The following is a 22,812-nucleotide window of genomic DNA, read 5'->3' as shown; positions in this document are numbered from 1 at the left end:
CCAGTTAGTTTGTCCCCATGACTACCATAAGGATGACTTTTCAGTTAGTTTGTCCTCATGGCTACCATAAGGATGACTTTCCAGTTAGTTTGTCCCCATGGCTACCATAAGGATGATTTTCCAGTTAGTTTGTCCCCATAGCTATCATAAGGATGGCTTTCCAGTTAGTTTGTCCCCATGGTTACCATAAGGATGACTTTCCAGTTAGTTTGTCCCCATGACTACCATAAGGATGACTTTCCAGTTAGTTTGTCCCCATGACTACCATAAGGATGACTTTCTAGATAGTTAATCCCCATGGCTACCAAATGGATGACTTTCCAGTTAGTTTGTCCCCATGGCTACCAAATGGATGACTTTCCAGTTAGTTTGTCCCCATGGTTACCATAAGGATGACTTTCTATAGTTAGTTTGTATCCATGACTACCATAAGGATGACTTTCTAGATAGTTAATCCCCATGGCTACCATAAGGATGACTTTCTAGATAGTTAATCCCCATGGCTACCAAATGGATGACTTTCCAGTTAGTTTGTCCCCATGACTACCATAAGGATGACTTTCTAGATAGTTAATCCCCATGGCTACCAAATGGATGACTTTCCAGTTAGTTTGTATCCATGACTACCATAAGGATGACTTTCTAGATAGTTAATCCCCATGGCTACCATAAGGATGACTTTCCAGTTAGTTTGTCCCCATGGCTACCATAAGGATGACTTTCCAGTAAGTTTCTCCCCATGGCTACCATTTTGATGTCTTTCTAGCTAGTTTGTCCCTATGGCAACCATTATTTTCTAGCTTTTTCTTTTTAAATGAAAATCGCGAAATTTTGACCCGTGAAAATAACTGGCTATATCATAACAAGATGACTGTCATGTTTTATTCACCTCTTCCTCCACGACCTTCTTGTCATTGAACTTGAAGCTGTTACTGCTGGTGGACATCTTGTTGTTGGGCACATCTTCAGTTAACTCTAGGTTCTGTTCTACAGCAGGCTTGGACTTGGGCATCTTAAACTCAGGATGGGCATCTGTGTCCAGGTTGATCACACTCGGGTCAATGTCTGTCAACACAAAGATGGAAGCAATCCTCCAAAACATTAATCTTATTATTAAATCAATCCAAAACATTAATCGTGTTACTAAATCAAACCACTCTACTTACCTATATATCATTACATCACATAAACCTGCTTGAAAAAGTAAGAAAGACATCAAGATGGTCCATTCAATTGCATTATCAATTCAGAGAAGTATATCTTATTAACAGATATCTTCTTCATCTATTACATATATCATCTAATAAGTCATCTATTACATATGTCATCTAATAAGTCATCTATTACATATGTCATCTAATAAGTCATATATTACATATGTCATCTAATAAGTCATCTATTACATATATCATCTAATAAGTCATCTATTACATATATCATCTATTACAAAAGTCATGTGTTATACAAGTGATCTATTACACAAGTGACCTATTACACAAGTGATCTATTACACAAGGATCTATTACACAAGTGATCTATTACACAAGGATCTATTACACAAGTGATCTATTACACAAGTGATCTATTACACAAGTCATCTATTACACAAGTCATCTATTACACAAGTCATCTATTAACACAAGTCATCTATTACACAAGTCATCTTTTACACAAGTCATCTATTACACAAGTGATCTATTACACAAGTGATCTACTACACAAGTGATCTACTACACAAGTGATCTATTAAACAAGTGATCTACTACACAAGTGATCTATTACACAAGTGATCTATTACACAATTGATCTATTACACAAGTGATCTATTACACAAGTCATCTACTACACAAGTCATCTACTACAAGTCATGTATTTAAACAGTTTAATTTGTAAGGTATATGAAATTAAATAATGAATAATAAAGCATTTCTATTTCTCTTTCAACACAAGTCAAAATCATCAAAGTTAGATTCACTGATCAAGTTTTTTTTCTTTCTTTTTTTTTTTTTATCTTAAGAGATTAACATCCTCACAACAGTCAGGGTCATATGAGGACGGGTGTCCAGGAGACACCACCTGGCAGGGTCATATGAGGACAGGTGTTGAGGATGGGTGTCGCGGAGACACCACCACCAGCCAGGGTCAAGGATGGTACAGCATGAAATAACAAGACATGGTAGGACAATAGAGTAATCAGTGGGAATGACAAGGAGCAAAAGGATCCACAATATAAACCCACAAACATCATTACAAAATATCTCCCATCTTAATCATGGTACTACATGCTATAAATTAGGAAACTTGGACCACCATTTCAACTGGTAATTAAAGAGGTAGTAATAAATGTATTGAATCCCTCCAACATGGTAAACAACAATGGAACCATATGCCTACAACAAGTAAATCTATAAGTGTAATTACAAATCCACTGATGACAGACATTGCAAAATGCATACATTTAAATTTCAGAAACTTATAAGTTTATAAAACCTCAATGCCAAATTAATGCATTTTATACACATATTTTATATTTATGTAGAGTTTAATAAAATTCCATGTACAGTAATTCCAACAGACTTCGATTTGATGTCCAACCATTAAATCCAAAATAAGTGAAAATTCCAAATATTTCCAACACTCAATTGTCGTTTTATCATACTTTGACCTAATGATGGTATATACCAAATTGGATGGGTATGGTGTGCATATACTTATATGCACTTATACACTTCCGTCGGTCATATATACCTGCAGTCGAGTGTCCTAGTTCATAACGAGAAACTCGTGTACATAGATACTTAAATAAACCTCACCCCAAAATCTTTAAAGATAGATTTGATGCAAAAAATTTAAAGTGAGTTTTGATATAACTGTAAATTATAAAAAAAAAAAAAAAAATTCCAGACAATTTTGCTGTAACATCACTCATAAACTCTAATAAATGTGTATACCATATAGGAAGGATGTGGAGTGGCACACACACTGGGGGAACATCATTAGATTATGATGATTGGTAACAGGGGAGATAATAACAATGGTAAATACATCAAACGCCTTCGACTGGGGGAACACACACCTTCAACATAGGACACAAAATTTGGTATGTCATTAAACCACAAAGTTAACAAACCGTGGTACCAGATTTAAACTTTGGTAAATGTACTAAAAGAGGACACAAATGGAACCTTACTCTTTCAACAGGTACCATACGCCTTAAACATGAAGTAACAACAAACATTGGTACATGTACAATGACAATTATCATACTACAATGTATACATCAGCATGCTTAGATATGTTTACTACACACAAAATTTTCTAATTTCCAACTTCCACCCAAATTATCATGCACAGTTTCTAGGTAAAATGAAGAAAGAAAGCAGAGCATTTCAGGAGAGTATGTGTCTAAGTGGAGTGGTGAAGATGGTGGGATATACGACTTGTGTATTGGTATACACCTTAACTTGTAAATTCAGTAAAGGGTTGGCTTGGTGAAGATGGGGATATGCAACATGTGAATTTGGTAAAGGGCTGGCTTGGTGAAGATAGGAATATACAACTTGTAAATTCAGTAAAGGGTTGGCTTGGTGAAGATGGGGGACATACAACTTGTGTATTCAGTAAAGGGTTGGCTTGGTGAAGATGGGGATATGCAACTTGCGTATTGGGTAAAGGTTTGGCTTGGTGAGGATGGGGATATACAACTTGTGTATTCAGTAAAGAGTTGGCTTGGTGAGGATGGGGATATACAACTTGTGTATTGGGTAAAGGGTTGGCTTGGTGAGGATGGGGATATACAACTTGTGTATTGGGTAAAGGGCTGGCTTGGTGAGGATGGGGATATACAACTTGTATATTGGGTAAAGGGTTGGCTTGGTGAGGATGGGGATATACAACTTGTGTATTCAGTAAAGAGTTGGCTTGGTGAGGATGGGGATATACAACTTGTGTATTGGGTAAAGGGCTGGCTTGGTGAGGATGGGGATATACAACTTGTGTATTCAGTAAAGAGTTGGCTTGGTGAGGATGGGGATATACAACTTGTGTATTGGGTAAAGGGCTGGCTTGGTGAGGATGGGGATATACAACTTGTGTATTGGGTAAAGGTTTGGCTTGGTGAGGATGGGGATATACAACTTGTGTATTGGGTAAAGGGCTGGCTTGGTGAATATGGGGATATACAACTTGTGTATTCAGTAAAGGGTTGGCTTGGTGAAGATGGGGATATACAACTTGTGTATTGGGTAAAGGGCTGGCTTAGTGAGGATGGCGATATACAACTTGTGTATTGGGTAAAGGTTTGGCTTGGTGAAGATGGGGGATATATATCTTATGTATTGGGTAAAGGGCTGGCTTGGTGAGGATGGGGATATATAACTTGTGTATTGGGTAAAGGGCTGGCTTGGTGAAGATGGGGGATATACAACTTGTGTGTTGGGTAAAGGGTTGGCTTGGTGAAGATGGGGGATATACAACTTGTGTATTTAGTAAAGGGTTGGCTTGGTGAGGATGGGGATATACAACTTGTGTATTGGGTAAAGGATTGGCTTGGTGAAGATGGGGATATACAACTTGTGTGTTGGGTAAAGGGCTGGCTTGGTGAGGATGGGGATATACAACTTGTGTATTGGGTAAAGGGCTGGCTTGGTGAAGATGGGGGATATACAACTTGTGTGTTGGGTAAAGGGTTGGCTTGGTGAAGATGGGGGATATACAACTTGTGTATTCAGTAAAGGGCTGGCTTGGTGAAGATGGGGGACATACAACTTGTGTATTCAGTAAAGGGTTGGCTTGGTGAGGATAGGGATATACAACTTGTGTATTGGGTAAAGGGTTGGCTTGCTGAGGATGGGGATATACAACTTGTGTATTGGGTAAAGGGCTGGCTTGGTGAAGATGGGGGATATACAACTTGTGTATTGGGTAAAGGGCTGGCTTGGTGAAGATGGGGGACATACAACTTGTGTATTGGGTAAAGGTTTGGCTTGGTGAGGATGGGGATATATAACTTGTGTATTGGGTAAAGGGTTGGCTTGGTGAAGATGGGGGATATACAACTTGTGTATTGGGTAAAGGGTTGGCTTGGTGAGGATGGGGATATACAACTTGTGTGTTGGGTAAAGGGTTGGCTTGGTGAAGATGGGGGATATACAACTTGTGTATTCAGTAAAGGGCTGGCTTGGTGAAGATGGGGGACATACAACTTGTGTATTCAGTAAAGGGTTGGCTTGGTGAGGATGGGGATATACAACTTGTGTATTGGGTAAAGGTTTGGCTTGGTGAGGATGGGGATATACAACTTGTGTATTGGGTAAAGGGTTGGCTTGGTGAAGATGGGGATATACAACTTGTGTATTGGGTAAAGGGTTGGCTTGGTGAAGATGGGGGATATACAACTTGTGTGTTGGGTAAAGGGTTGGCTTGGTGAAGATGGGGGATATACAACTTGTGTATTCAGTAAAGGGTTGGCTTGGTGAGGATGGGGATATACAACTTGTGTATTGGGTAAAGGGTTGGCTTGGTGAAGATGGGGGATATACAACTTGTGTATTGGGTAAAGGGTTGGCTTGGTGAGGATGGGGATATACAACATGTGTATTGGGTAAAGGGTTGGCTTGGTGAGGATGGGGGATATACAACTTGTGTATTGGGTAAAGGGCTGGCTTGGTGAAGATGGGGGATATACAACTTGTGTGTTGGGTAAAGGGTTGGCTTGGTGAAGATGGGGGATATACAACTTGTGTATTCAGTAAAGGGTTGGCTTGGTGAGGATGGGGATATACAACTTGTGTATTGGGTAAAGGGTTGGCTTGGTGAAGATGGGGGATATACAACTTGTGTATTCAGTAAAGGGTTGGCTTGGTGAAGATGGGGATATACAACTTGTGTATTGGGTAAAGGGTTGGCTTGGTGAAGATGGGGGATATACAACTTGTGTGTTGGGTAAAGGGTTGGCTTGGTGAAGATGGGGGATATACAACTTGTGTATTTGGTAAAGAGTTGGCTTGGTGAAGATGGGGATATACAACTTGTGTATTTAGTAAAGGGTTGGCTTGGTGAGGATGGGGATATACAACTTGTGTATTGGGTAAAGGATTGGCTTGGTGAAGATGGGGATATACAACTTGTGTGTTGGGTAAAGGGCTGGCTTGGTGAGGATGGGGATATACAACTTGTGTATTGGGTAAAGGGCTGGCTTGGTGAAGATGGGGGATATACAACTTGTGTGTTGGGTAAAGGGTTGGCTTGGTGAAGATGGGGGATATACAACTTGTGTATTCAGTAAAGGGCTGGCTTGGTGAAGATGGGGGACATACAACTTGTGTATTCAGTAAAGGGTTGGCTTGGTGAGGATAGGGATATACAACTTGTGTATTGGGTAAAGGGTTGGCTTGGTGAAGATGGGGGATATACAACTTGTGTATTGGGTAAAGGGCTGGCTTGGTGAGGATGGGGATATACAACTTGTGTATTGGGTAAAGGGCTGGCTTGGTGAAGATGGGGGATATACAACTTGTGTATTGGGTAAAGGGCTGGCTTGGTGAAGATGGGGGACATACAACTTGTGTATTGGGTAAAGGTTTGGCTTGGTGAGGATGGGGATATATAACTTGTGTATTGGGTAAAGGGTTGGCTTGGTGAAGATGGGGGATATACAACTTGTGTATTGGGTAAAGGGTTGGCTTGGTGAGGATGGGGATATACAACTTGTGTGTTGGGTAAAGGGTTGGCTTGGTGAAGATGGGGGATATACAACTTGTGTATTCAGTAAAGGGCTGGCTTGGTGAAGATGGGGGACATACAACTTGTGTATTCAGTAAAGGGTTGGCTTGGTGAGGATGGGGATATACAACTTGTGTATTGGGTAAAGGTTTGGCTTGGTGAGGATGGGGATATACAACTTGTGTATTGGGTAAAGGGTTGGCTTGGTGAAGATGGGGATATACAACTTGTGTATTGGGTAAAGGGTTGGCTTGGTGAAGATGGGGGATATACAACTTGTGTGTTGGGTAAAGGGTTGGCTTGGTGAAGATGGGGGATATACAACTTGTGTATTCAGTAAAGGGTTGGCTTGGTGAGGATGGGGATATACAACTTGTGTATTGGGTAAAGGGCTGGCTTGGTGAAGATGGGGGATATACAACTTGTGTGTTGGGTAAAGGGTTGGCTTGGTGAAGATGGGGGATATACAACTTGTGTATTCAGTAAAGGGCTGGCTTGGTGAAGATGGGGGACATACAACTTGTGTATTCAGTAAAGGGTTGGCTTGGTGAGGATAGGGATATACAACTTGTGTATTGGGTAAAGGGTTGGCTTGGTGAAGATCGGGGATATACAACTTGTGTATTGGGTAAAGGGCTGGCTTGGTGAGGATGGGGATATACAACTTGTGTATTGGGTAAAGGGCTGGCTTGGTGAAGATGGGGGATATACAACTTGTGTATTGGGTAAAGGGCTGGCTTGGTGAAGATGGGGGACATACAACTTGTGTATTGGGTAAAGGTTTGGCTTGGTGAGGATGGGGATATATAACTTGTGTATTGGGTAAAGGGTTGGCTTGGTGAAGATGGGGGATATACAACTTGTGTATTGGGTAAAGGGTTGGCTTGGTGAGGATGGGGATATACAACTTGTGTGTTGGGTAAAGGGTTGGCTTGGTGAAGATGGGGGATATACAACTTGTGTATTCAGTAAAGGGCTGGCTTGGTGAAGATGGGGGACATACAACTTGTGTATTCAGTAAAGGGTTGGCTTGGTGAGGATGGGGATATACAACTTGTGTATTGGGTAAAGGTTTGGCTTGGTGAGGATGGGGATATACAACTTGTGTATTGGGTAAAGGGTTGGCTTGGTGAAGATGGGGATATACAACTTGTGTATTGGGTAAAGGGTTGGCTTGGTGAAGATGGGGGATATACAACTTGTGTGTTGGGTAAAGGGTTGGCTTGGTGAAGATGGGGGATATACAACTTGTGTATTCAGTAAAGGGTTGGCTTGGTGAGGATGGGGATATACAACTTGTGTATTGGGTAAAGGGTTGGCTTGGTGAAGATGGGGGATATACAACTTGTGTATTGGGTAAAGGGTTGGCTTGGTGAGGATGGGGATATACAACATGTGTATTGGGTAAAGGGTTGGCTTGGTGAGGATGGGGGATATACAACTTGTGTATTGGGTAAAGGGCTGGCTTGGTGAAGATGGGGGATATACAACTTGTGTGTTGGGTAAAGGGTTGGCTTGGTGAAGATGGGGGATATACAACTTGTGTATTCAGTAAAGGGTTGGCTTGGTGAGGATGGGGATATACAACTTGTGTATTGGGTAAAGGGTTGGCTTGGTGAAGATGGGGGATATACAACTTGTGTATTCAGTAAAGGGTTGGCTTGGTGAAGATGGGGATATACAACTTGTGTATTGGGTAAAGGGTTGGCTTGGTGAAGATGGGGGATATACAACTTGTGTGTTGGGTAAAGGGTTGGCTTGGTGAAGATGGGGGATATACAACTTGTGTATTCAGTAAAGGGTTGGCTTGGTGAGGATGGGGATATACAACTTGTGTATTGGGTAAAGGGTTGGCTTGGTGAAGATGGGGATATACAACTTGTGTATTGGGTAAAGGGTTGGCTTGGTGAAGATGGGGGATATACAACTTGTGTATTCAGTAAAGGGTTGGCTTGGTGAAGATGGGGATATACAAATTGTGTATTGGGTAAAGGGCTGGCTTGCTGAGGATGGGGATATACAACTTGTGTATTGGGTAAAGGGTTGGCTTGGTGAGGATGGGGATATACAACTTGTGTATTGGGTAAAGGGCTGGCTTGCTGAGGATGGGGATATACAACTTGTGTATTGGGTAAAGGTTTGGCTTGGTGAGGATGGGGGATATACAACTTGTGTATTGGGTAAAGGGTTGGCTTGGTGAGGATGGGGGATATACAACTTGTGTATTGGGTAAAGGTTTGGCTTGGTGAGGATGGGAATATACAACTTGTGTATTCAGTAAAGGGTTGGCTTGGTGAAGATAGGGGATATACAACTTGTGTATTGGGTAAAGGGTTGGCTTGGTGAGGATGGGGGATATACAACTTGTGTATTGGGTAAAGGTTTGGCTTGGTGAAGATGGGGGATATACAACTTGTGTATTTGGTAAAGGGTTGGCTTGGTGAGGATGGGGATATACAACTTGTGTATTTAGTAAAGGGTTGGCTTGGTGAGGATGGGGATATACAACTTGTGTATTGGGTAAAGGTTTGGCTTGGTGAGGATGGGGATATACAACTTGTGTATTGGGTAAAGGGTTGGCTTGGTGAAGATGGGGGATATACAACTTGTGTATTTGGTAAAGGGCTGGCTTGGTGAAGACGGGGTAAAACATTTAATTCCAATTTAATGACATTAATCCTTACAAAGATGTTGGTAGAGTAAGAACATCTGTATTAATGGCAAGAAATCATTACACTACTGTAAAGGTACTTCTCGTGGATTTTATTTTCATGTTTTTTTTCTTTCTGCCACATATAAAGCTAATCACACCAGCTAAATTATAAATTAGCATACATTATAGGGATGAAACGATGACAATAACAGCTTCCTGTCATGGTCTGGTTTTCAGATGAACTGGTTACAGTATCACTAGATTTGCCACCCTTTAGGAGGCATGGTAGTAAACTATGATATCTTGATCATATAGGAACACTAGCTATAGGTAGGTGGGTCACCTACTAAACCAAGTATTTCCCCAGATATGCATGTAAGACTCCTGAATAATATTATCTTGGCCAACAAAAGCAGTGATGGATACAGAAAATTGTGTAACTGAGGGCATGCCCCCATCAAATTGAAACAAGAGATCCCAGAGGGATCTTGGCGCCCACCATTGAATGATCTTTATAGGTTCCATGTCAGATTGATCTTTTCTCTACTTTTCCCTTCCTCTAAGTCTTACTAATCTGTGTAAATTCAGAAACAGCCCTCTAGTACTTTTCAAACAAGGGGAACCTATATATGAAATTTAAGATTTAGCGATAATGGCTGTCTGTTGTTTTCGGATTGGTCCCAAAATGCAACACCAGGGACCAAGGGGAACCTACATATGAAATTTGAGAAAGATCCCTTCAGTACCTTCTGTAAAATAGCGATAACAAACTTCAATTGTCAAAATACAAGATGGCTGCCTGTTGGGCAGGTTGTTTTCTGACTGGTCTCAAAATCCAATATGCATAACTAGGCACAAAGGGCAACCTACAAATGAAATTTCAGAAAGATCCCTTCAGCAATTTCTGATAAATAGCGATAACAATCTTCAATTGTCAAAATCCAAGATGGCTGCCTGTCGGCCATGTTGTTTTCCGATTGGTCTCAAAATGCAATATGCATAACTAGGCACCGAGGGGAACCTACATATGAAATTTGAGAAAGATCCCTTCAGCACTTTCTTAGAAATAGCAATAATAAGTTTCAATTGTCAAAATCTAAGATGGCTGCCTGTCGGCCATGTTGTTTTCCGATAGGTCTCAAAATGCAATATGCATAACTAGGCACCAAGGGGGACCTATATATGAAATTTGAGAAAGATCCCTTCAGTACTTTCTCAGAAATAGCGATAACAAACTTCAATTGTCAAAATCCAAGATGGCTGCCTGTCGGCCATGTTGTTTTCCGATAGGTCTCAAAATGCAATATGCATAACTAGGCACCAAGGGAAACATACATATGAAATTTGAGAAAGATCCCTTCAGCACTTTCTCAGAAATACCGATAACAAACTTCAATTGTCAAAATCCAAGATGGCTGCCTGTCGGCCATGTTGTTTTCCACTTGGTCTCAAAATGCAATATGCATAACTAGGCACCAAGGGGAACCTACATATGAAATTTGAGAAAGATCCCTTCAGTAATTTCTCAGAAATAGCGATAACAATTTTCAATTGTCAAAATCCAAGATGGCTGCCTGTCGGCCATGTTGTTTTCCGATTGGTCTCAAAATGCAATATGCATAACTAGGCACCAAGGGGAATCTACATATGAAATTTGAGAAAGATCCCTTCAGCACTTTCTCAGAAATAGCGATAACAAACTTCAATTGTCAAAATCCAAGATGGCTGCTTGTCGGCCATGTTGTTTTCCGATTGGTCTCAAAACGCAATATGCATTACTAGGCACCAAGGGGAACCTACATATGAAATTTGAGAAAGATCCCTTCAGTACTTTCTCAGAAATAGCGATAAAAAACTTCAATTATCAAAATCCAAGATGGCTGCTTGTCGGCCATGTTGTTTTCCGATTGATCTCGAAAAGCAATATGCATAACTAGGCACCAAGGGGAGCCTACATATGAAATTTGAGAAAGATCCCTTCAGTACTTTCTCAGAAATAGCGATAACAAGAATTGTTTACGGACGGACGGACCACGGACGCAGGGCGATTTGAATAGCCCACCATCTGATGATGGTGGGCTAAAAAATGGGGGCTCTTGACTAACCTTATGGTAAAAGTTAAAATTTTGAAATTGGATCTGTTTTTAAGTTACTTCTTTACATGAATGACATAAAGTACTATTACATTTTAAGAATTGACTTATTGCATCATTTCCATTTAATAATTGCTATTCATAGCTGCTGAAAACAAATTATTTGGTACAATAAAACTTGGCAATAACAGTTTCTTTAAATGCAGAACTTTTAAGACAAAGACTGAATATCATATGCTAACAGATTTTTTCATTCTGAAAATGATCAAACAAAAGTCAATGTTATTAAATGTACAATGAACATCAAACTAGATCTAGATTTTTTTCTATATCAACATGGAAAACGTGTTTTCGTTTTTTTTTTTTTTTTTTGCAGAATGTTCCTTATTTGTATCATTTCTTGTTGTGTCCGCTGCTGTGTCTTTATTATGTTCGGTGTTTTTATCAGGCCTACTCTCTACATCATGATGATGATGACGAGTCCTAAAGAAACGCGATATTTTTTTTCTGTGTGGAGGTGGCTTCCGCCATGTTTGTTTGAGTCGTTAAAGGTCACATAAGCGCTTGGATTTTCGTCAAATGTTAAAGCGTTCTTGTGACTCATGGGGAGTAACTCTAATTACGACTTCCGCCTAAATCATGTTTGTTGTAAAGACGACACCAATACGGTATTGTACTTGCTATAATTTTGTTTGATTGATAAAAACATGTTTAAAAATAGTATTAAACACATCTTGTACCCGCGTTATGTTGATACATATGCGGGTCACACAAATATTTGTGCGTGAATTGGCCCCCACGTATTTTCTGCAAGTGGGGGCAAAACGTAAATTTTGGGGGATTTTAACGATCCCGCGTCCTGGATCTTTCACTGCAAAAGTGTTAATACAAGTTTCTTGAACTTTATTTTTTGTAACTGTAAAATAAAGTTTCATCATTTCATTTCTATATTTTTTTTTCTGTGGATGGGGGAGGGGACAGATTGAAAAGATGTATTAGTTTTATGTTACATGCAAAAGGAAATTAAAAATAAAATTAAAAAAAAATTAATTTGCCCCACCAAGCAGTAAAATTAGCAACATCAACCTCAACCAATTCTATTTAAAAAGTGGTCACGTGTGACCTTTAACCTTTTAACTTTGACTAATAAGCATCAAAATCTAACCAGATATAGAACCTGATATGGCTAAAGTATGGTGTAATCATGCATTATCATGTTCGCAAGCTTTTTACTACTTTATACACTGTTCCCTATGAATGAGCAGTGAATTATTACTGTTTCATTATACCTAGCAATAATACCCTCAGATAGTGTCTTCACCACTGTATGGCTGAACGATTCATGGAATTTGTAGAATGAATTGTTAATGTATCGTTTCATCCCTATTTTTAAGTTTGAAAACAACATAAAAAGATATAAACATATAAATGATAAAACTTTTCTCCAACACACAAAAAGAATCCACGGAAATGAAATTTCCACTGAAATTGTACAACAGTTTGAGTCAGTGAAATTCGGTACCTTTACAGTAGGACCATTTACCATTTAACGGTCCCTCTTCACCATCTACACTGGCTATCACCACACTCGGGTCCTCGCCTGGCTCCACATCCTCGTTCAACTGTTCTTGACCCTTCATGAAGAGCTCCAGGTTCTCTGTAGAAATATATTTTTGTTTTAAACAAAATATCATTAGTGCTATGAATGCAATAGAAACAGTGTTATTTTAATGTTTTTCTCAATTCTAATAATGTGGGGCCAACATCTGAAGGTAATATCTACGTGGCGCTGCTGATGTGGGATTGTTGTTTGTTGGAAAACACATTCATATCATTTATAATATGAATTTAACATTTAAATGTTTGTAGGTATATATGTACAGAGAAGATGAACATTTGATTTAAATGTGAATGTAACCAAACTACAACACAAATGAATGCTATCTCTCTGTTAGATTGTTATATAAGATGTACCAATACTACCAAGGTCATGGTTGTCATGGATAGTATACTTACTTTTCTCTACTTCAGGTTTCAACCTTTTATTTTTTATCAGTATTTTTCGCTTCAGTTGACTTGGAGAAGGAAGTGGTTGTCCTGGTTCAAGCTGAATATTCGAGGACATAAGTATAATAATTTATATTGTTTAAGATTGATCCATTGACACAGAATATAGTTGTAATCATTTCTATGTTTGATTGCAAACAACCTAATAAGGTTTCAGCACATAATCAAAAGAAAGATTTAATTAGATTTAATTAAGAAAAGGAATAGAAATATGTTCCTCTCTAGTAGCATGTGTAACAGTCCACTCACTGATCGACTCATTACAAATACTTTCTATATCTGAAGCAAGTTTGTTTAAAAACAGCTGATGCTTGCCATAACTTTTTCGGGAAGAGTTAATTCCTTACCTATCCTACAAATGTTTACCAAATACTACCTAATTACAGGAGATCTTAGCAACAGAACTTCAATCATATGTTGCTATGTACCATAATTCACATCTAGGTAATGAACTACCAGTTGAGAAATGGCTGGGACTGTTTCAAAACAGTTATTACAAATAGACATGATCTATTTATCATATTATCATCAACAGGTGATCTCTAAGACAGGTTAAATTTTTATGTAAGATACTTTTTTGACATAATTTCATTGGACATTACCGGGACTGTGTCAAGGGGACGCTTTAACAGGAAGTCACCGAGGATTTCCTCACAATACTTGGCCATCTTATACTGCTGAGGTTTGCTATAAAGACAAAAGTAAGAGCTGATTAGTTGATGACATTACCAGGTAGATAATGGAAATAGAATATTCTGAGTAAACCAGAATCAAATCATTTTTAAATTTAGCTACAATAAAACTACAGATAAGAAACCGAAAAACATGATCAGTTCTTACCAAATAAACCTTCACAACAATCCTGTCCTTGATGACAAACCCTCCTCTCATTTTATCTATACTGGTGGCTAACTTACCTACAATGGTTTTCAAATGACAGTATAACAGGTTGCTCTGAGGTGATGAATGCAGTCTCTGCTATAGCTGTGATAACATCCTGTAACCAGAAAAACACCAAAGTGATAATGTCAATTACAACCAGTAAAACTGATGTATTATGATAACTGTCAATAACACCCAGTAAATCTGATGTATTATAACTGTCAATAACACCCAGTAAAACTGATGTATTATGATAACTGTCAATAACAACCAGTAAATCTGATGTATTATGATAACTGTCAATAACACCCAGTAAAACTGATGTATTATGATAACTGTCAATAACAACCAGTAAATCTGATGTATTATGATAACTGTCAATAACACCCAGTAAAACTGATGTATTATGATAACTGTCAATAACACCCAGTTAAACTGATGTATTATGATATCTGTCAATAACACCCAGTAAAACTAATGTATTATGATAACTGTCAATAACACCGAGTAAAACTGATGTATTATGATAACTGTCAATAACACCGAGTAAAACTGATGTATTATAATAACTGTCAATAACACCCAGTCAAACTGATGTATTATGATAACTGTCAATGACACCCAGTAAAACTGATGTATTATGATAACTGTCAATAACACCCAGTCAAACTGATGTATTATGATAACTGTCAATAACACCCAGTAAAACTGATGTATTATGATAACTGTCAATAACACCCAGTCAAACTGATGTATTATGATAACTGTCAATGACACCCAGTAAAACTGATGTATTATGATAACTGTCAATAACACCCAGTAAAACTAATGTATTATGATAACTGTCAATAACACCCAGTCAAACTGATGTATTATGATAACTGTCAATAACACCCAGTCAAACTGATGTATTATCATAACTGAAAAGTCAGTATAACTGGAATGCACAGGCATGCATTGGATATATGTGAAATAGAAGTACAGACTAATGCAGATTAAAAGCAAAGTGAGCGGGGGCTTACAAATATATACTCTAACTTCTGATCAATTAACATACCTTATGTGATTAAATTACCAATACGGTAGGATGTGGCCCCATGGGAAGGGGTAATATGGCTGTTCAAAGAATCCCATAAATAAGGCCCCCTAAAACAGGTCACTTTATACAGGTTAATTAACAAAACAGAAACTGAAGTGGTGAGTAACACTGCCTTGTCATTATATACACCCATAAGATTTTGACAAGTTAGCACTTATATTTTGGATTTAGAGTTAGAATTTTACCTCTGACCTCTGAGGAAGGTGATATCACCAGGAAATCTGACTCACTTTACACATAGTTAAGCTGTCTGTGACTCCAACCCACCTTGAAGAGGATGTCTGTACACATAGCTTTGCCGTGTGCGATTCTAACTCACCTTAAAGAAGATGTCTTTACACATAGCTTTGCCATGTGACTCTGACTCACCTTGAAGAAGATGTCTGTACACATAACTTTGCCGTGTGACTCTGACTCACCTTGAAGATGTCTGTACACAAAACTTTGCCATGTGACTGTGACTCACCTTTAAGATGTCTGTACACAAAGCTTTGCTGTGTGACTCTGACTCACCTTGAATATGTCTGTACACATAACTTTGCTGTGTGACTCTGACTCACCTCGAAGAAGATGTCTGTACATATAGCTTTTCTGTGTGACTCTGACTCACCTTGAAGAAGATGTCTGTACACAAAGCTTTGCAGTGTGACTCTGACTCACCTTGAAGAAGATGTCTGTACACATAGCTTTGCCATGTGACTTTGACTCACCTTGAAGAAGATGTCTGTACACATAGCTTTGCCGTGTGACTCTGACTCACCTTGAAGAAGATGTCTGTACACATAGCTTTGCCGTGTGACTCTGACTCACCTTGAAGAAGATGTCTGTACACAAAGCTTTGCCATGTGTGACTCTGACTCACCTTGAAGAAGATGTCTGTACACATAGCTTTGCCATGTGACTGTGACTCACCTTTAAGATGTCTGTACACAAAGCTTTGCTGTGTGACTTTGACTCACCTTGAAGAAGATGTCTGTACACATAACTTTGCTGTGTGACTCTGACTCACCTCGAAGAAGATGTCTGTACATATAGCTTTTCTGTGTGACTCTGACTCACCTTGAAGAAGATGTCTGTACACAAAGCTTTGCAGTGTGACTCTGACTCACCTTGAAGAAGATGTCTGTACACATAGCTTTGCCATGTGACTTTGACTCACCTTGAAGAAGATGTCTGTACACATAGCTTTGCCGTGTGACTGACTCACCTTGAAGAAGATGTCTGTACACATAGCTTTGCCGTGTGACTCTAGACTCACCTTGAAGAAGATGTCTGTACACATAGCTTTGCCGTGTGACTCTGACTCACCGTGAAGAAGATGTCTGTACACATAGCTTTGCCCTGTGACTCTGACTCACCTTGAAGAAGATGTCTGTACACATAGCTTTGCTGTGTGTGATTCTAACTCACCTTGAAGAAGATGTCTGTACACATAGCTTTTCTGTGTGACTCTGACTCACCCTGAAGAAGATGTCTGTACACATAGCTTTGCCATGAGTAATGATAGGTTCCTGGTCCTCATTTCTTCCATCCCAACAGTCAAGTTCCACACATCTGCCAACAGATCATCTATTATTCTATCTTACACCAATAGGTACAATGCAAACTTATAGCAAATTATACATGAGCTTCAGGAATGAATCTGGTGTTCTTCTGCAAACATTATGATCATTAATTCCCTTTCCAAAAGGCAGTCCAGAGTTGGTCCAGTCTAATAGTGATTTAAAGAAAATGTTGACAGACAATAGACATTGTGACATGATATAAGTGTACCAGTCTTAACCAGGTCTTTAGGACAAGGTGAGCTAAAAACAAAACATATCAGGTAATTAAAGGAGACTTATTAACCTGCATCCAGCCAATAGCACCTGGCGGTACATCTCGACTGAGGACCGTCCACCAAACTGTCTGCCTATGAGGTACGTGTTGTGGGAGGAGTTGATATAGTAGTGGGAGAGAGGCTGGTCCATGTCCATGTAGAAGTCCAGCCGATCAAGGAATACAGGCGCATTCTCATCGGACATCAGGTAACGACAAAATCCATCCAAACTTAACCGATCTAAAACCATTAAAATTTGTACTTCACTTTTCTTTCAATGTTATTCTGCATCAGAGGCGCAAAAGATATGCCAGGGTATGTTTTCAATGATCCTGAGCAACTCACAGAGAATTTATGAATTTTGTAAATTTTGATTGGCATTATCAATTTTTTCTTTTGGAGGGTTGATTTTGATTTTCAAATCTACTATTTTAATGCAACAGAGCTAAATTTTAGTGTACACAAACAAAACAAACATCACATTTTAAAAGTTATCATAGGTCAAAAGTAAGATTTCAGACTTATGTACTCACTTTGTTTTACATATTCTGGATCTGTTTCATAATTCTGTATGATAGACTGAGCTCTCTTTTCGTCACAATAAGGGAAGAGGATTTCATTCAGACGTGGGTCTCTTTGGCGCTAAAAAATAAACATAGTGGCTTCAGAACCTTAGCTAACTACAAACTATTTTTTTGTGAACAAGATATGTCTTCCTTATAATGCAACATGCTTACTTATTTTGTTTATTTCATGCTTGACATAGTCATAAAGTGTTGGATTGACAAATTAATGTAATTAATGTACAGACAAATATAAGAAAAACCAGAAAGATCCATGGAATACTTCCTTCTAAATGATGGACTAAATAAAAAACTATTACTTATCATACATACTGTAAGTGAACACTGTGTAATTCCATAGATTTTTATTGTTAGACATAGAAAATATTTTAAAGATATATATGATCAGTTACTTACTTCATTGAAAAATGTTATAAGCTGTGGCACAGTAAGGTAGGTTCTATTGGCATCCCCGCTTCTGAAGAAAAAAAACAGAAAAACTATGATCAAAACAGAAATTGTAACCATGGGCCTTAATGGTCACCTGAGTTCTGCTGTATTTTTCGATCAATTTGACCTATTTTAGGCCCACACATCAACCCCTGGGGTCAGTCAGGGCCGATATGTGCAAACCATCAAAGTGCCATCAAATACTGATAATAAATAATATCTAAATTACTTCTAATGGCAATTAAACAAATGATGCTTAAAATATTTCATTTTCCTACCGGTTTATAAACTATTGTAAAGTTTACCCTCTCCCCACAGGGAAAAGTGAAACCGAAGGATCATTACCGATACCTTCATACAAAACTGAAAATTCTACAAAAGCTTTGAATAATTTACAACAGCAATTCAGCAAATAAAATTATGCTTAAAGATGTGATTTTCCTATTATACGATTGTTTAAGCAAAAATTGATTCAACACTTACAGTTCCTTGAAAAGGTCTTCGATGTCTGTGCGAGGACAAATTTTATGGTACAGTTCATAAAATTTGTCAAATGTAAATGCTGATAAGTCTATGTCGTCACACTAAAAAATCACAAGAGATATTATCAAAGCCTGTTATTAAAAGTTGACAATGATGATGAGAACCAAAATGTGTACGAGAAGATATGCTGCTCAGCTGATATTAATCCTTAAGACAATTATTATTCCCAGAAGCTGGTCACAGTGAAATTTTGGAGCATTAGTATTCTGCTAATAGGATTTGTAACATTAAGCATTTGGTATTTGGTTCTGTCATAACCAATACAATATCGATAAACTTCTAGTGTAATGATTCAATTTTCATAACTTTGAAAAAGTCAAGGTCATATGAATTAATATACTGTACATATACTGAAAGGGGTGCCACTTCATGAATGATTCTGTACTACCACTACAAGGAAGTATCATATTCTGGTCATAGCACCATGAATCTTTACTCTGACCATGGGTCAAGTTAAACAATGGATGGTAAGGGGTCATAAAGGTCAGAAAGCAAGTGTTGCTATCTATCAATACCCATAACTAAGTTACTGTATATAATCATACAGTAGGATACAGCGGGCTGTATCTGTTATGTCCTAGAAACCTTCACAGAAACCTATTGTGTCGCTATATTCCTCACCTTTCCACCTGGCAGTCCTAGGTCTTTTAAACACTGCATTATCATTCTTTCTGTCCTGCCTGAGGCAAATGTTCTTGTAATACTGAAAGTAGATATGTCTAATAAAGTAATTTAAAAGGATTTTATTAAAAGTATTCCCCAATTTCCAATCTATTGACAGATTTGGTAAAATCAAATGCTTGTTCCGCATACAAATTTTAGCAATAGCAATGGATTTTTTTTTCACATTTCAAGAATGAAGCATTGTCAGACCAAAAAGACATCACATACTTAAAACTTCACATGTTAGTTTTACTATGAATGTACTACCATTACAAATACACAGGTTATAAAAAATATTCAGACCATAACGTACCTTCTAACTTGAATCTTGCCGTTTGGGTTCACTAGGAAGCATAGCTTCATCCAACTGAAATACACAATGAACATTTTACATATAAGAGTTTCTAAATTGATTTTCTGATTTTTGATAAAATCTATTTATTTTACAACAATTGAGAAACAAGATTGATCAAGTTATAATAATAATACTAGTTGGCCCGGATGAAAGCATGCGAGAAGTCTTACTGCGGGGAGAAAGCAGAGTATACCAGGGGAAAACTCATGTGGTTGGGCAGGCAACCCAATACATTTTCATGTCAGATCGGGAAATCAAACCACGCCACTTTTAGGTAAAAGACAAGTGTGTTATCACTTTTTCGTCCGACCACCCTGATTTTTAAACTTCCTGTCTTATGCAGAATATTCAACTTCAAGGGTCTGTAAACCAGGTAGCAATATAATATCAAATGGTTGTCATACAAAATATGTTGCGAATTACAACCTAACACTTTTCTATGACCAATATAATGAATGATGACAATGGTACAGACAAACTTTTTCTTAATACAACTTCTTAAAAAGAACAAGGTACAAACTTGTCTTTAAAGACAAACTGCTGAAAGAACCCAAGTAAAAAACCCAAACTACAAAGAATTAAAAGCTTTCTATAAAGCAGCTGACTATAACAACATAGTGCAGACAAGACCATCATACAAAGATCATAACTAGTGATACCACAGAAAACATGCTATCGGCCTATCTAAGTGCTGCCCTCTATTGAAAGATCTTGCTTTTAATCAGACTATCTAAGACTGATCTTTTCTCTACCTTTCATCTTTTTAATTTAATCCTTTAACAAGAGGCCCAATGGGCCTGTATCACTCACCTGGCTCTACAGCAAATTTGAAGTTGATTGAGGTCATTCCTACAGATACAATGCTGATTACAACTTTATTCAAATATCAGTGTAAGCCAGGTTTATTTATGTCAATAAATTTTCTAGTCCTTCATTCAGCATACTATTGGCCTAATATCAGGTCTTGGCTATCGCATCATCATTGTTTAGAGCTTTAAGCCTATTTCACCCTGTGACCTTGAATGTAAGTCAAGGTCATTCATTTTAACAAACTTGGTAGCCTTTCACCCCAGCATGCTACAGACCAAATATCAAGCCTTTGGGCCTCTTGGTTATTGAGAAGAAGTCGTTTGAAGATTATAGCCTATTTGACCCATGTGACCTTGAATGAAGGATAAGGTCATTCATTTAAACAAACTTAATAGTCCTTCACCCTAGGATGCTACAGGCCTAATATCAAGTCCCTGGGCCATTTGGTTATTGAGAAGAAGTCGTTTGAAGATCATAGCCTAATTGACCAATGTGACCTTGAATGAAGGTCAAGGTCATTTATTTTAACAAACTTGGTAGCCCTACACCCTAGTATGCTACAGGCCTAATATCTAGTCCCTGGGCTTCTTGGTTATTGAGAAGAAATTGTTTAAAGATTATAGCCTATTTGACCTTTGTGACCTTGAATGAAGGTAAAGGTCATTCATTTAAACAAACTTGATAGCCCTTCACCATAGGATGCTACAGGCCTAACATCAATTTCGTGGGCCTTTTGGTTATTGAGAAGAAGTTGTTTGAAGATCATAGCCTATTTGACCAATGTGACTTTGAATGAAGATCAAGGTCATTTATTTGAACAAATTTGGTAGCCCTTCACCCCAGAATGATACAGGCCCAATATCAAGTCCCTGTGCCTCTTGGTTATTGAAAAGAAGTTGTTTGATGAATATAGCCTATTTGACCCATGTGACCTTGAATGAAGGTCAAGGTCATTAATTTTAACAGCCTTGGTAGCCTTTATCCCAGCATGCTACAGGCCCAATATCAAGTCCCTGTGCCTCTTGGTTATTGAAAAGTCGTTTGAAGATTATAGCTTATTTGACCCATGACCTTGAATGAAGGTCAAGGTCATTTATTTGAACAAACTTTGTAGCCCTTTACCCAAGCATGCTACAGGACCAATATCCAGTCCCTGGGCCTCTTGGTTATTGAGAAGAAGTCGTTGGAAGATTATAGCCTATTTGACCCATGTGACCTTGAATGTAGGTCAAGGTCATTTCTTTGAACAAACTTTGTAGCCCTTCACCCCAGCATACTACAGGCCCAATATCAAGTCCCTGGGCCTCTTGGTTATTGAGAAGAAGTCGTTTGAAGATTATAACCTATTTGACCCATGTGACCTTGAATGAAGGTCAAGGTCATTTATTTGAACAAACTTTGTAGCCCTTCACCCCAGCATGCTACAGGCCCAATATCAAGTCCCTGGGCCTCTTGGTTATTAAGAAGTTGTTTAAATAACAAGAGGCCCAATGGGCCTGTATCGCTCACCTGGCTCTAGAGCAAATTTGCAGTTGATTGAGGTCATTTCTACAGATACTATGCTGATAACAACTTTATTCAAATATCAGAGTAAGCTAAGTTTATTCATGTCAATATATTTTTTAGTCCCTCATTCCAGCATACTATTGGCCTAAGATCGATCTTGGATCTTTGCTCTAAGCATGCTACAGACAGGCCCAATATCAAGTCCCTGGGCCTCTTGGTTATTGAGAAGAAGTCTTTTAAAGATTTTAACCTAATTGACCCATGTGACCTTGAATGAAGGTCAAGGTCATCTATTTGAACAAACTTGGTAGCCCTTCACCCAAGCATGCTACAGGCCCAATATCAATTCCCTGGGCCTCTTGGTTATTGAGAAGAAGTCTTTTGAAGATTATAGCCTATTTGACCCATGTGACCTTGAATGAAGGTCCAGGTCATTTATTTTAACAAACTTTGTAGCCCTTCACCCCAGCATGCTACAGGCTAAATATCAAGTCCCTGGACCTCTTGGTTATTGAGAAGAAGTCATTTGAAGATTATAGTGTATTTGACCCATGTGACCTTGAATGATAGTCAAGGTCATTTATTT

The 22,812-nt window shown here is 38.4% G+C and overlaps 1 protein-coding gene across 3 annotated transcripts in view; it reads right to left on the bottom strand.

The window, feature by feature from the left end:
* The window catches only part of LOC117323629 (1-phosphatidylinositol 4,5-bisphosphate phosphodiesterase beta-4-like), a 108,107-nt gene that overhangs the window by 20,594 nt on the left and 64,701 nt on the right, over positions 1 to 22,812 (bottom strand). The window contains exons 1-11 of one of the 3 annotated variants that reach the window (XM_033878954.1): positions 19,514 to 19,569; positions 18,833 to 18,933; positions 18,317 to 18,377; positions 17,870 to 17,978; positions 17,366 to 17,576; positions 16,978 to 17,071; positions 14,454 to 14,533; positions 14,139 to 14,223; positions 13,486 to 13,576; positions 12,992 to 13,126; positions 890 to 1,065 (exon numbers count right to left, since the gene is read on the bottom strand). In XM_033878954.1, the coding sequence (XP_033734845.1) occupies positions 890 to 1,065; positions 12,992 to 13,126; positions 13,486 to 13,576; positions 14,139 to 14,223; positions 14,454 to 14,533; positions 16,978 to 17,071; positions 17,366 to 17,576; positions 17,870 to 17,978; positions 18,317 to 18,377; positions 18,833 to 18,933; positions 19,514 to 19,558 (1,188 nt within the window). In that variant the 5' untranslated portion in view covers positions 19,559 to 19,569. Of the gene's footprint in view, positions 1 to 889; positions 1,066 to 12,991; positions 13,127 to 13,485; positions 13,577 to 14,138; positions 14,224 to 14,453; positions 14,534 to 16,977; positions 17,072 to 17,365; positions 17,577 to 17,869; positions 17,979 to 18,316; positions 18,378 to 18,832; positions 18,934 to 19,513; positions 19,570 to 22,812 lie in introns of those variants that run through there. The other 2 variants (XM_033878952.1, XM_033878953.1) reach the window with 2 other exon arrangements.

The sequence above is a fragment of the Pecten maximus genome, chromosome 3, assembly GCF_902652985.1.
Source record: "Pecten maximus chromosome 3, xPecMax1.1, whole genome shotgun sequence".
NCBI lineage: Eukaryota > Metazoa > Mollusca > Bivalvia > Pectinida > Pectinidae > Pecten > Pecten maximus.
The sequence above is the reverse complement of the archived record's forward strand: the minus strand, read 5'-3'. Positions and strand labels throughout refer to the sequence as shown.